The 13667-nt window shown below is 36.6% G+C and overlaps 1 protein-coding gene across 2 annotated transcripts in view; it reads right to left on the bottom strand.

Moving 5' to 3' along the window:
• LOC107875420 (rho GTPase-activating protein 7) overlaps positions 1 to 13184 on the bottom strand; it is a 39707-nt gene extending 26523 nt beyond the window's left edge. The window contains exons 1-3 of one of the 2 annotated variants that reach the window (XM_047395226.1): positions 12845 to 13184; positions 7691 to 7727; positions 5127 to 5203 (exon numbers count right to left, since the gene is read on the bottom strand). In XM_047395226.1, coding sequence (XP_047251182.1) covers positions 5127 to 5203; positions 7691 to 7727; positions 12845 to 12898 — 168 coding nt within the window. In that variant the 5' untranslated portion in view covers positions 12899 to 13184. The remainder of the gene's footprint in view (positions 1 to 5126; positions 5204 to 7690; positions 7728 to 12844) is intronic. The other variant, XM_047395200.1, reaches the window with a different exon arrangement.
• Positions 13185 to 13667: the final 483 nt, after the last annotated feature.

The following is a 13667-nucleotide window of genomic DNA, read 5'->3' as shown; positions in this document are numbered from 1 at the left end:
ATGGGTCATGGATTCTGGCGCTTCTGATCATATTTTTGGTGATAAATCACTTCTATCAAATATTATTTATCTACAGTCTCTTCCAACCGTCACTTTAGCCAATGGTAACCAAACCAAAGCAAAAGGAGTTAAGACAAGCTACTCCCATCTCCTCTGTCACTTTAAATTTTGTTCTTTATGTCTCTGGTTGTCCTTTTAAACTTGCATCGGACAATCGTTTGACTTGTGCCTTAAATTGTGGCATACTATTTCTTAAGGACCTTTTGTCATGCATGACCGCAGTACGGGACAAAAAATTGGTGGAAAGATATGAATCACAAGGCCATTACTACCTTACGTCTCCTAACTCCTCCATAGCATGTCCAGTTACAGATGCTCTAGACATAATTCACAAACGTTTAGGACATCCTATTTTGTTCAAACTACAAAAAATGGTGCCTAGTTAATCTAGTCTGGCCACATTAGATTGTGAGTCGTGCCAACTCGGGAAACACACTCAAACTACCTTTCAACGCAGTATTAAGAATCATGCAGTCTCTATCTTTTCCTTAGTTCACTCAGATATTTGGGGTCCTAGTAGAATCACTTCAACCTCAGGGTTTCGTTATTTTGTTAGCTTTATTGATGATAATTCAAGATGTACTAGGATTTTCTTAATGAAAGATCATTCTGAATTGTTTCTTATATTCAAGAGTTATAGTGCTGAAATACAAAATCAATTCGGTGTCTCTATTCATAACTTTCATAGTGACAATGCCTTAGAATATACGTCCTCCCAATTTCAACAATTTATGACAAATCAGGCTTCTCGTCTGTATACCCATCAACAAAATGGAGTAGCAAAGAGGAAGAATAGGCACCTCATCGAGACTGCTCGCACTCTTCTCATTCGATCCCATGTTTCGCTACGTTTTTTTGGGCGATGCAGTTATCGCATCTTGCTATTTAATTAATTGGATGCTTTCATCTTTCATTCAAAATTAATTTCCTTATTTAGTATTGTTTCCTCATTCACCTTTATACTCTCTTCCCCCTCGTGTTTTTAAAAGAACATGTTTTGTTCATAACTTCACCCCAGGAAAAGATAAATTAACCCCTCGTGCTCTCAAATGTCTTTCTTGGATATTCTCGAGTGCAAAAGGGATATCATTGATACTCACCTGATCTTCGTTGGTACCTTATGTCAATTAATGTCATATTTTTTAAGTCTCAACCTTACTTTACATCTTTTGATACTGATCATCCTAACAAGTCTGAGGTCTTACCTATATCGACTTTTGAGAATCCTACTATTACTTCTACATCTCCATCCATAGTGCCACCAGTCTTACCTGCACAGACTTTTGAGGATTCTACAATACCTTCTACATCTCCATCTATATTGCCACCACTCCTGACTTATCATCATCGTTCACGTACAGCATCAGGCTCAGATGATTCCCGTCATGCACCTGACCCTACACCAACAACAGACTTGTCTCCTCCAATTGCACTTCGAAAAGATACACGGTCCACTCGTAATACTAACCCTCATTATACTTTTTAAGTTATCATCGTCAATAATCACCCCATTATACCTTTATATCATCTTTATTCTTTGTCTCTAGCCATAAGTCCACAAAAAAAGCACTTTCTCACCAAGGATGGCGACAAGTTATGATTGACGAGATGTTTGCTTTACATACGAGTAGTACTTGAGAGCTTGTTCCTCTCCCTTTAGGTAAATCAATCTTTGGTTGTCATCTATGCAGTGAAAGTTGGTTCGAACGGCCAAATTGATCGACTTATAGCTCGCCTTGTTGCCAAAGGGTAACACTCAGATATTTAGGCTTGATTATAGTGATACGTTCTCTCTCTCATGGCTAAAATAGCATTTGTTCATCTTTTTCTATCCATGGTTGTTGTTCGACACTAGCCTTCTTTTCAGTTAGATATTAAGTACGCTTTTCTCCATCATGACCTTAAAGAGGAAGTTTATATGGAGCAACCACCTGGTTTTATTGCTCAGGGTGAGTATAGTCTTGAGCCGAGGGTCTATCGGAAACAGCCTCTCTACTTCTTCGAAAGTAACGGTATGGATTGCATACTTTTTACCCTCCCCAGACCCCACTTGGTGGGATTACACTGGGTTTGTTGTTGTTGTTGTTGTTGTGAGTATAGTTTGGTGTGTCAATTATGTCGATCACTTTATGGTCTAAAACAATCTCCTTGAGCCTAGTTTGGAAAGTTCAGCACAGTAATTCAAAAGTTTGGCATAATTCGTAGTGAAGCAGATCACCCTGTGTTTTATCGATATTATGCTCCAAATCTATGTATTTATTTGGTGGTTTACGTTGATGTTATCGTTATTACCCGCAATGATCAAGATGGTATGATTAGTTTGAAGCAACACCTCTTTCAGCATTTTCAGATTAAAGACCTCGGCAAATCAAAGTATTTTACAGATATTGAAGTTGCTCAGTCCAGATCAGGTATAGTTATTTTGCAACGAAAGTATGCCTTTGATAATTACATTATCAAGGAGATAGGAATGATGGAATGTAAAAATATTGACACTCCTATAGATCCAAATACTAAACTCCTGCCAGAATAAAGGGAGCCACTCAATGATCCTAAAAGATATAAGCGTCTAGTTGGTAAGTTGAATTAACTCACAGTGACCAGACTTGACAATTCCTATCCTGTGAGTGTTGTAAGTCAGTTTATGGATTTTCCCTTTGATAGTCATTGGGATGCAGTTGTTTGCATTGTGTGATATATTAAGTTAGCTCCAGGTAAAGGACTACTCTTCAAGGATCGAGGTCATGAGCAAATCATTGGATATACAGACGTTGATTAGGCAAGATCACATTGTGATAGACGTTCTACATCCGGATAGTGTTTTAGTAGGAGGTAATTTGGTGTCCTGGACAAGTAAGAAACAGAGTCTAGTTGCTTAATCTAGTGCAAAAGCAAAACATCAAGAAATGGCGATAGCCGCTTGTGAGCTAGTTTGGATTAAACAGTTGTTGAGAGAGTTAAAATTTGGAGAAATCCGCGAGAAGAAAGCGGTTCTTCATATCGCACCAAATCTGATATTCCATGAGAGAACTAAGCACATTGAAATTGATTGTCACTTTGTGAGAACGAAGATAATTTCAGAGATATTGTTATAAAATTTGTGAAATCGAGTGATCAGCTTACAGATATTTTCACCAAGTCCCTCACTAGTCCTCGTATTAATTACATTTGTAACAAGCTCGGTATATATGACTTATATGCACCAGCTTGAGGGGGAGTGTTAGAATATGAGTAGGAATAGTATATAGAATCATACTTGGAAAAGGATTGTAATGTTAGTATCCTAATTGGAGAAGGAGTTTAATGTAGTGTCTTTAAATAGGGTCTTAATGTAATAATTTAGACACAACAATTCAATAATATCTTTCTCCTATATTACTCACAAAACTAATGTTACAAAAACAAAGAAGTAAAAACAAGACTTTTTAAAAAAAAAATCCATAAATTTATGTTTAATGTTGATTTGGGTTTGGGCTTAGCATGGGCCTAATGACATTACCTATACATGCAGCCATTTTAGTTGAAAATTTTTTTGGTCACCTATACAGTTATGTAAGAAGCCCAAATAATAATTGGGTTATTCATGTAAGAAGCCCAAATAATAATTGGGTTATTCCGAGTAAGGAAGTTCGACTCAATGAACATTTCGTCTAATTTTTCATCCCACAACACGTGCCACATCGATTCTTCAACTTATTTGGTATTGCTTCACATCCAGAATAGGAATCATGTAATTTGTTGATATTTTAGGTAAAATGGATATCACAAAAATAATTCTCCCCATATCCACTCAGCCTTCTTCCACCTTGTCAAGTGTTTCCATAAATCTCTATTTCCAAAATCTTCCCTTTTTTTAGCAGGTAAACATATTTTCATTCATAAACATAGCCAAAAAACTGGTCGTATACAAGGGGTATACCAAAATATACAACTTGAAATTCTATGGGTGCACGCACCACAAGAAAATAAGGGACCGAAGGCTACTACGAGCATTGTTGTTACAACTTGAAGGGGACTATCTCCCTTAGTGGCTTACAACAACAACATACCCAGTGTAATCCCACAAGCGGGGTCTAGGGAAGGTAGGATGTACTCAGATCTTACCCCTACCCTTTGTGAGATAGAGAAGTAGTTTTAGATTAATCCTTGGCTCAAAAGAAATGTAACCAAAACAGGATAGAAAGGAAAAAACAACATAAAGATAGCAAGATAAACAAAACAATCAAAGTAACAGAATGTAGTAAAATTGAAGAAAAGGATACTATGTGAATACTAGGTAAGACTACTAATAAGAAGAAAAATTTTATTAGCTTAATGCAACAAACTCTGTTACACAAAGCAGCAAATGAGGAGGATGTAGTCATGTCATTGGAAGATACTGAAGCATTTTAAGAGTAAAGTCAGTCAATTTAAATGAAACCTCATGCAGAATGAAAATTTATTTGGACTCAAAATCAGGAAGAAATCTTGAAGCTAAGCAATCGACGTTTCCATCATTTCTTAACAAGAGTTTTCGACTCTAAGTATCAAAGTACTTTATCAATTAAAAAATGATGCCTCTTGAGATAACTAATGTAATAAACATTCTTGTTGTTAATCTTTTAAAAGCAATAACTCGAACAAGTATCCTACATTGTCTTGAACTTGTACAAAAAGAAACCATCTCTAGGAAGATCATTGAAGAGATAAATCAAGTGCCACCATCAATGTTGAAAACACCAACTGTATATATATATTTCTTTGATCAACAACGCTGAAATACCAAACTGATATTTATTTTAAGATATTAATACAGTTTATTGATCTAAACGGGGTATCCCATACACAAGCAATAAATAAAAGCAGAGAATTTCACACAAAGATATGATCCTCCACCAAATGGCATACGAACCGTCTACAATAATCGGGATCTCAAAGGTAACAAATGGTCATAGATATGAACATCATAGAATAAAAGTTACTCTAACTTGAACAACTTGTTTTTGTACAAAATTCAAATATAATAGTGAAAAGTAAGTTCTATGTGGCTTTTCATCAAACAAAAGTATAAGATAAAAAATACTAACAGGATCATTCTTGAAGAAGACCAAAGATGTGCGTGTAAGGATGAACCAGCGCTTTTTCCAAGACTTCCAACCTAGTCCTGCAGGAAGAATAAAAAAAACAATTTACACCATCAATCAACATTTTAAACTTCTTAAAGTAGTTTGTTGCTCTTTGATTTACTTTTGTTGGGATAGGAGTCTAAAGAATAAGGGGAAAATCCTACTAAAACTTGGTTGGATTGTTTGCACGGATCTCGGGTGCTCAGTAGTGATTTGGAGCATTGAGTTGATTTCTAGCTTTTCTCAAGTTTGGAGTTAACCACATCCAATGGTGTGGCCTAGTGGTCAATGAAGTGGCTTAAGAATCATGAGGTCTCATATTCAAATCCTAACGGAGACAGAAAACACTAGGTAATTCTTTCTATCTGTTCTAGCTTTCATGGACAGTTACCTGACACTCGTTGTTGGTGAGAGGTGGCACACATACCATGGAGTTAGTCGAGGTGCATGAAAGCTGGCTCGAACACCATGGCCATTAAAAAAGAGTTTAGAGTTGATCACGATCAATATTTGGTCAAGACGACCTCGAAATGGTGATTAGATGATTCCAACAAGTTCAAGATATGTTTTACGATTGACTTGCACTATTGTTTTGCATCCAACGGGTCTACGATGAGTTTTGGGTGCTTGCTTGAAAATTGGTGTTTTGATATGAGTTTAAGTAATACCACCTAAAGCAAATGAGCTCCAAATTGTATTTTTGATTGAATCATTAGATTTGTATCATGATTTCAGAACCCTAGCAAAAATAGTCATCACATTTCGATACCCAACGAGGAAGTTATGGTCATTTTAGTGCGTGAGGTTGTTATTGTGGTGATTCCGCAAATGCAAACTTTGGATATCATATTATGATATAAACAAAAGTAAATTCCTTCCAAAACTCCATATCTGACCCTTCTCACAACACCCTTATGTTCCTTCAAACCTACTAAACATTACTTCCACTACTTTTGAAACAACAAGGAACAAATCTCTCTTCTTTCATCAACAAAAAAGAAACTCTTCCTTCAAGATCCATTAATTCCAACTTTCTTACATTCCACAAAAACATAATTCCCCTGTGCATTTCCTCTTGATGCAATCACCTTGTATTTCACCAGCCTCCCTTTGTATATATTCCTAATTATTGCCTCACATATTGCTTCCATTTTGGTTTCTTAAAAGGAAAATCAAATTCATCAAACATTCTTTCAACTCTACTATGGCCATGAATCTTTTGCTTAAATCACTCATCACTCTCACATTTCAAGATTTTCTTGATGAAATAGAACGGTTCTATTAATTGAAAATTTTCAATTTACAAGTACATCAAAAATTTAAGTTATATTTTTAGATCCACAAATAACTTTCTTGCTTACGTAGCCCTTCCCTTTCAACCCTCTCCCCCACCCCTCTACCCCTTCTTTTCATTAGCCTCTTATACACTACTATATTCCCCTCTTCTTAATTACCCTTACAGTCCCTCATGTTTTCAATGTTTTCAGTGTCATTACTGGCATTGTCCATTTTTATTAAATGTCAATCAACAAGTCACTAGTCTCTCCTTGAAACCATCCTTAGGCACCACTAGAAATTCCTAAGCTCAAGTATCTTAATGCCCATCCACTATGTTACCTCTATATTGCACATTTAAGATGTATGTGTTGAGATTATCATAACCTATGTCGCTCGGACTCTTAAATAAGTCGTTGGGTGTGTGTGGTCCATCAAAAGTAGTGCATTTTTTTAAGGAACCAACACGAGTATGGATAGAGATAAGACCGTTTCTCCCCATTTGAAGGTCTCTCAACTAGTTGTACAACTTTCTTTTTTCTTTCGGCTTTTCCTATCCTCTAGACTCCAAGCACAAAAATCAAGTCTGATAGTATGTTCATGACAGGTATCTTAATCATTAAACTGGTAAAATCAAGTCGAGCTTTGTTTTCTAAGCTTTCTGACATTATTTGTTTTTGAAAAAAGAAGAATCTGCGGCTTCCTAGGATTTCTTACTACCTCATACGAGAATCTTAGCAGAGAATCTTTTCAACTCATCAACTAAGTATTTTCAAAATCTTTTCTCCTTTAAGATAGTAATTAGTAATTCTTTAACATTAGCTCTTGTGGGTGTATCTCCAAAAAATTATCTTTCCTCTTCTATAGTTTGAGTTGAATTGTGTTCTCGTCATCCTTCCATTCAAAGAATTAGTAGTTCTATCGAAGAGTACAAATACTTAGTGGGTCAAAGACCACCGGCTCTTGATGTTCTCTTATGTCTGATCCCATCAATTAATTATTCAAAATGTTATCACGGTCATGATTAGCAGCCTTATAATTATCTGCTAACAACAAACTTATTGGATCCAAAGAGATCTGGCAAACAGGAAAAAAAACTGCCCTTCATTTTACCTATAAATTCAATCTAGCAAGTAAGAGTTTGACAATGTTTTGGGTTACATGTGTAAGCTAGAGCATGTCAAATCATCAGGGACTAGCATAATATCCAATTATAAGGTGTTAGGGAAATTGAAAACATCTTAACTGACCTTTGGAAGAGATGAATAGTGGCCCACTCTTGAAAACCTGCAGATTATTACATAATTTAAAACTTTAAGGGCAAGAAAATTAATAGTAAAGCAAAATTAGAAGTATTTGCATCTAACAAACTTTTTGGAGAAAATATGGCTAGAGACCATGAACAATAAAGGAGACATTACGTTTATAGGCTTCAATAATGACAACCGACCATGACTTTGAAGTTCATCATACTATAGGAAATTCTAGGTCTAAATAGAAGTAATTTGTCTTCTACATTTTGTTTCTAGATGAAGACACTACGTACAAGAGAAATTTGTGACCTCAAGAGGAAAGATCTTAAAAAGGATAGCAGAACCGGATCACCATCCCTAAGTTTTTAAGCTAACTCAATGAATTTCTACAACATACCCAATGTAATTCCATGAGTGGGTTCTGGGGGAGTAGAGTATATGTACACCTTATCCCTAGATGAAGTAATTCGTTTTCTCCATTTTGTTTCTAGATAAAGCTATTACAACAACAACAACAACATACCCAGTGTATTCCCACCTAGTGGGGTCTGGGGAGGGTGCACGTAGTCCATACCACCACCTCCGAAGAAGTAGAGAGGTTGTTTCTGATAGACACCCAGCTCAATACAAAAAGATAGTACATAAAGTCGTAATAAAACATGAAACAAGATGAAATAACAAAAATATGGCACCCACAAAACAGTACTATATACTAACAAGCCGCAAGCCTTCACTCCCCCAACCCTCCTAACTAGAGACTCCACCCTATGTGCAAAGTCCAACGACTGCTAGCAAGGTTGCCCCAAAACACACCTAACTACAGGCTACGACTCACCCACACACACTAACCGTCTACTTCCTATCTAGGGTCATGTCCACAGCAAGCTATAACTGCTCCATATCATGTCTAATCACCTCTCTCCAGTACTTCTCTGATTTGCCTCTACCCCGCTTGAAACCATCCAAAGCTAATCTCTCACGCCTCCAAATTGGGACATTCGTGCCCCTCCTCATCACATGCCCAAACCATCTCAACGTCACTTCTCGCACCTTATCCTCCATCGAGGCCACTCCCACCTTTGTCCGAATAGTCTCATTCCTAACTCTATCACCCCTAGTAAGTCTACACATCCACCGCAACATTCTCATTTCCGCCACCTTCAACTTTTGGATGTGGGAGTTCTTGACTGACCAACACTCCGCTCCATACATCATGGCCGGGAGAACCGCCACACTGTAGAATTTGCCTTTTAAGTTTGGGAGGCACCTTCTTATCACCAAAAACTCTCGAGGCAAGACTCCATTTTATCGGCCTCACCCCTATACGGTGCATGACACCTCATCAATCTCTCCATTCCCCTGGATCAAAGACCCAAGATACTTAAAACTATCCTTCTTACAAACAACATGAGAATCCAACTTCACTACCACCTCGTCCTCATGAGTCACTGAACTTGCCTTCCATGTACTCCGTCTTGGTCCTACTCAATATGAACCCTTTAGAAGATGAAGCCATTACATACAAGAGAAATTTGTGACCTCAAGAGGAAAGATCCTAGTATTTTACAGGATAGCAGACTGGGTTGACCATCCCTAAGTCTCTAAACTAAATAAGTGAATTTCTACAACAAACAAGACAATTAGTGTAATTCCACAAGTGGGTTCTGGAGAGAGTAGAGTATATGTACACCTTATCCTTACCTTGGGAGGTAGAGAGGTTGTTTTTGATAGACCCTCAACTCATGACTCGGGGAAAAGCAATTCAAAATAGCTTGAGAAAAGAAATGACAAAAGTGGAGAAGTCATGGCAAAATACAATAGAGATCATGACAAAGCAATCTGAAAAAATAACGGCAACTAAAAGCTACTAAGCCACGCTATAGGGGTATCAATGTGCTAAGCCACGTTGAAGTTTGGGAGAGAGTGGTAAAGATGAGGATAAGGAGGGGCATGTCCATTTCAAGAACCAATATGAATTCATGCTGGGGCGCTCAACTACAGAAGGCATTCACCTCGTAAAAAGACCGATGGAGCAACATAGGGAAAGGAGGACTTACACAGAATGTTCATCAACCTAGAAAGACATACGACAAAATCCCGAGAGAGGTTCTATGGAGATTTTCGAAGGCTAAAGGTGTACATGTAGCATATATTAGGGCAATCAAGGACATGTAAGGTAGAGCCAAGACCCATGCAACAATAGTAGGAGGAGACTAGTAGCACTTCCCAGTAATGATGGAGTTGAACCATGGATCGACTCTTAGCTCACTTTTATTTGCCTTGATGATAGATGAATTGAACCAGCAAATTCACCTGTCATTGTGTATGTTATTTGTTGATGACATAATTTTGATTGACGAGACTCGCTAAGTTGGAGGTGTGGAGACAGACAGTCTAAAGGTTTCAAGTTGAGCAGAACCAAGACAGAGTACTTGGAGTGCAAGTTCAATGACTTAGCACACGGGCTAGTGTGGAAGTAAGACTTGGTATACAGGCAGTCCCAAAAAGAGCGAGTTTCAAATATCTTGGGTCTATTGTCTAAGAAGATAAGAGATTGATGACAATGTCACACATCGTATTGGTGTTGGATGGATGAGATGGAGGCTTGCATCTGGATTCTTGTGTGATAAGAAAGTGTTGCCTAAACTTAAAAACAAGTTCTACAAGTTCTACAGAGTGGTGGTTAGACCTACTATGTTGGAAATCTCACGTTCAGAAAATGAAAGTTGCAGAGATGAGGATGTTGTGTTGGATGTGTGGCTACACAACGAGTGATAGCATTAGATATCTGGGACAAGATGGGAGTGGCATCCGTGGAGGATAAGATACGGGATGCAAGGCTAAGATGGTCTAGGCATGTGCATAGGAGATGCAGGGATGCTTCATTGCGGAGGAATGAGAGGTAGGCTATAGATGGTTTCAAGAAAGGTAGAGGTAGGACAAAGTATTGGAGAGAGGTGATCAAATAGGACATGACGCAGCTTCATCGAGGACATGGTCTTAGATAGGAAGTTGTGGACAAAGAGTAGAGTGGGAGGCTAGTATATAGTAGAACATTGTCTCACTTATCTTTCCATACTAGTGGTCATCATATTACTCAGGGAGTTTTTTCTCCTTTCGAGTTTGCTGTTTTATTGCACTTCAATTATCATATTATATTATTGTAGTTACGCACCTTTTTCAGTATGCTTTGACATTCTCTCTATAGTATATTGCCATGACTTCTTCACACCTTAGTATTTTGCCACGACTTCTTCCCACCTTTTTTTCTTTGAGTTGAGGGTCTATTGGAAACGGACTATCTGCCTCCAAAAGTAGGGGTAAGGTATGTGTACACTATAACTCCCCAGACCCCACTTGTGTGATTTCACTAGGTATGGTGTTTTGTTGTAAGTTAGCTTTTTGATGTTTATAGCACGTAGTAGTCTTCCCGACAATAACAGAGATATAAGTTCATAATTTTCAGTCCCAACAAACAATACTTCTATAGAAAATGTAGATAAGATGTAAAAAAAAAAAAAAAAAAATCCCAGTCTTTGACCTCTACAATTTTTAGTGTATAAGAAATGCAAAAGAAAATCATGTGTTCAGTATAGTTCATCGCTAGTTTGCCTTAAAAAACAATTTCTTAAGTACTAAAATGAGAAGGGCCCAAATGGAGCAGTCTGGATAGTTAGGATTCATGTAAATCATCCAATTAATCTGAGATTGAGGTATAGTTACCTATTAATCACAGTTCGACCAAGATATAATCTTTTAGGTAACACTAGTATAACCCAAATCAAAAGAACTAATCTTTCTAAACGAATATCATTTGACTACCATCAACCCAAATTTTCCCTTTCTTAATTTAGTGCGACTTCAACAAAATAACTTTTTTCCTCCGGAAGGATACTTATTTGATTATTATTGACTTTCACAAATGATCCCAAATTTTTCATTCATGTAGTCCACCCCAATTAGTCTGAGATTGAGGTATTAGCTGCCTAGTTATCAGAGTCCAAACAAGATACAATCTTTTAGGTAAAACTAGTATAATCCAAATTAGAGAACTAAGCTTTCTGAATGAAAATCATTCAACTACCATTAACCCAAATTTTCCCTTTCTTAATATTCCTATTGGATTAAACAAGAACAACTCCAACCAAAGAACATAATGTTTTTCCTGGATGGAAACTCATTTGACAATCCTTGACTTCACAATGACCCTCCCAAAATTTCTCTTTTGTCTTATTCTTTTTCCCAAACCTCTTACATTTCCAACAAAGAAAACCCAACAAAACAACATACACAAATACAACAACAACAACATACACACTATAATCTCACAAGTGGGGTTTAGGAAGGGTGGAGTGTATGTAGACCTTACACTCTAGTTATAACAGTTAGCCTCAGATTGAGGTATAGTTACCTATTAATCACAGTTCGTCCAAGATACAAGCTATTATGTAAAATTAGTATAACCCAAATCAAAGAACTAATCTTTCTGAATGAAAATCAGTTGACTTACCCATTAATCCCTTTCTTAATTTTCCTATTGGATAAAACAAAGTACAACTCCAACAACAGAACATATCTTTTTCCTATAGGAAACTCATTTGACTGTGCGCTGACTTCACTATAACCCCAAAAAAATTTGTTCTTCTTTTTTCTTATATTAAAATTTCTTACATTTCCAACAAACAAAACCCAGCAAAACAACATAGACAAATACAACAACAACATACCCATTGTAATCTCATAAGTGGGGTCTAGGAAGGACAAAGTGTATGGAGACCTTACACTCTAGTTATAACAGTTAATCTGAGATTGAAGCAGTTACCTATTAAACACAGTTATGACCAAGATATAATCTTTTTGGCAAAACTAGTATAACCCAAATCAAAAGAGCTAACGGATACATTTTGTTTTCCTGGAGAAAACTCATTTGACTATCATTGACTTCACAATGACCCCAAAATTTCTTTTTTTCTTTTTCTCTCAAACTTCTACATTTCCAACAAACAAATTTCATAAAACAACATAAACAAACACAACAACAACATCAACAACATATCCATTGTAATCTCACAAGTGGGGTCTAGTGTAACTGTTCCCAATACACCCTCAGCATAATAAAAGTTAAAAAAAAAAAAAAAAGAGAAGTTTTACCGTATTTGAAGAACCAATTCTTGGACGCTCAAATGCAGCAAGTGAAGCAGACATTTCCCTTTTGGGGCTTCAATAAACTAAACCAAACAACACAAACATTGCATCAAAAAAGCCAGAAAACAGTAAAAAGTGTAATCAGGAAACTGGGGTTGATTCAGATCAAGAAAATAATTGAGTAATTGAAGAATTAGAAGAGATCTGGAAGGAAAACAAGATTAGGGTTTTTGCCCCACACAAGAAAAATCAAAGGAAAAGGGCTTGTTGCTCCTCTGTACAGTTGTGTCTGGTCGCTTTTGTTGTCTTCTTCATCTGTGTTGTGTTGGGGCGGGTGGTAGAGGTGGGGTGGGTGGGGTGGATTTAATAAACCTTTTTTCACTATATTATTTTATTAAGAATAAATGTTTAATAATACTTCTTCATCCAATTTAGAAAAATAAGTAAATAATTTACCTTTTTTATCTATTTTATTTTTGTTATTAAATATTATTTATCAGTTAATATATTTTAAAAATATTAAATTTATTATATCTAAAAAATATATATGATAAATTATTTTTATTATCTGTTAATATTTATTAACATGTGTGTCAGTCAATAATACACAAGTATTATTGAATAGAGAGAATATAAAGTCTTTCAGGATTTGTTTTTATCAACTGTAGACCGTAGTATCTGAGTCAGCTTGTGCGTAGTATTTGGATCAGCTTGTACATACCTTGATTAATTTTCACAAAATACCTATCACCTCTGGGTCAGCTTGTGCACACCTCGACTAATTGTCACCTCTCGACAACATATACCAAGTAGCTTTATCCATCAACAC

The sequence above is a fragment of the Capsicum annuum genome, chromosome 1 (genome assembly GCF_002878395.1).
Source record: "Capsicum annuum cultivar UCD-10X-F1 chromosome 1, UCD10Xv1.1, whole genome shotgun sequence".
In the NCBI taxonomy this organism is placed as follows: Eukaryota; Viridiplantae; Streptophyta; class Magnoliopsida; order Solanales; family Solanaceae; genus Capsicum; species Capsicum annuum.
The sequence above is the reverse complement of the archived record's forward strand: the minus strand, read 5'-3'. Positions and strand labels throughout refer to the sequence as shown.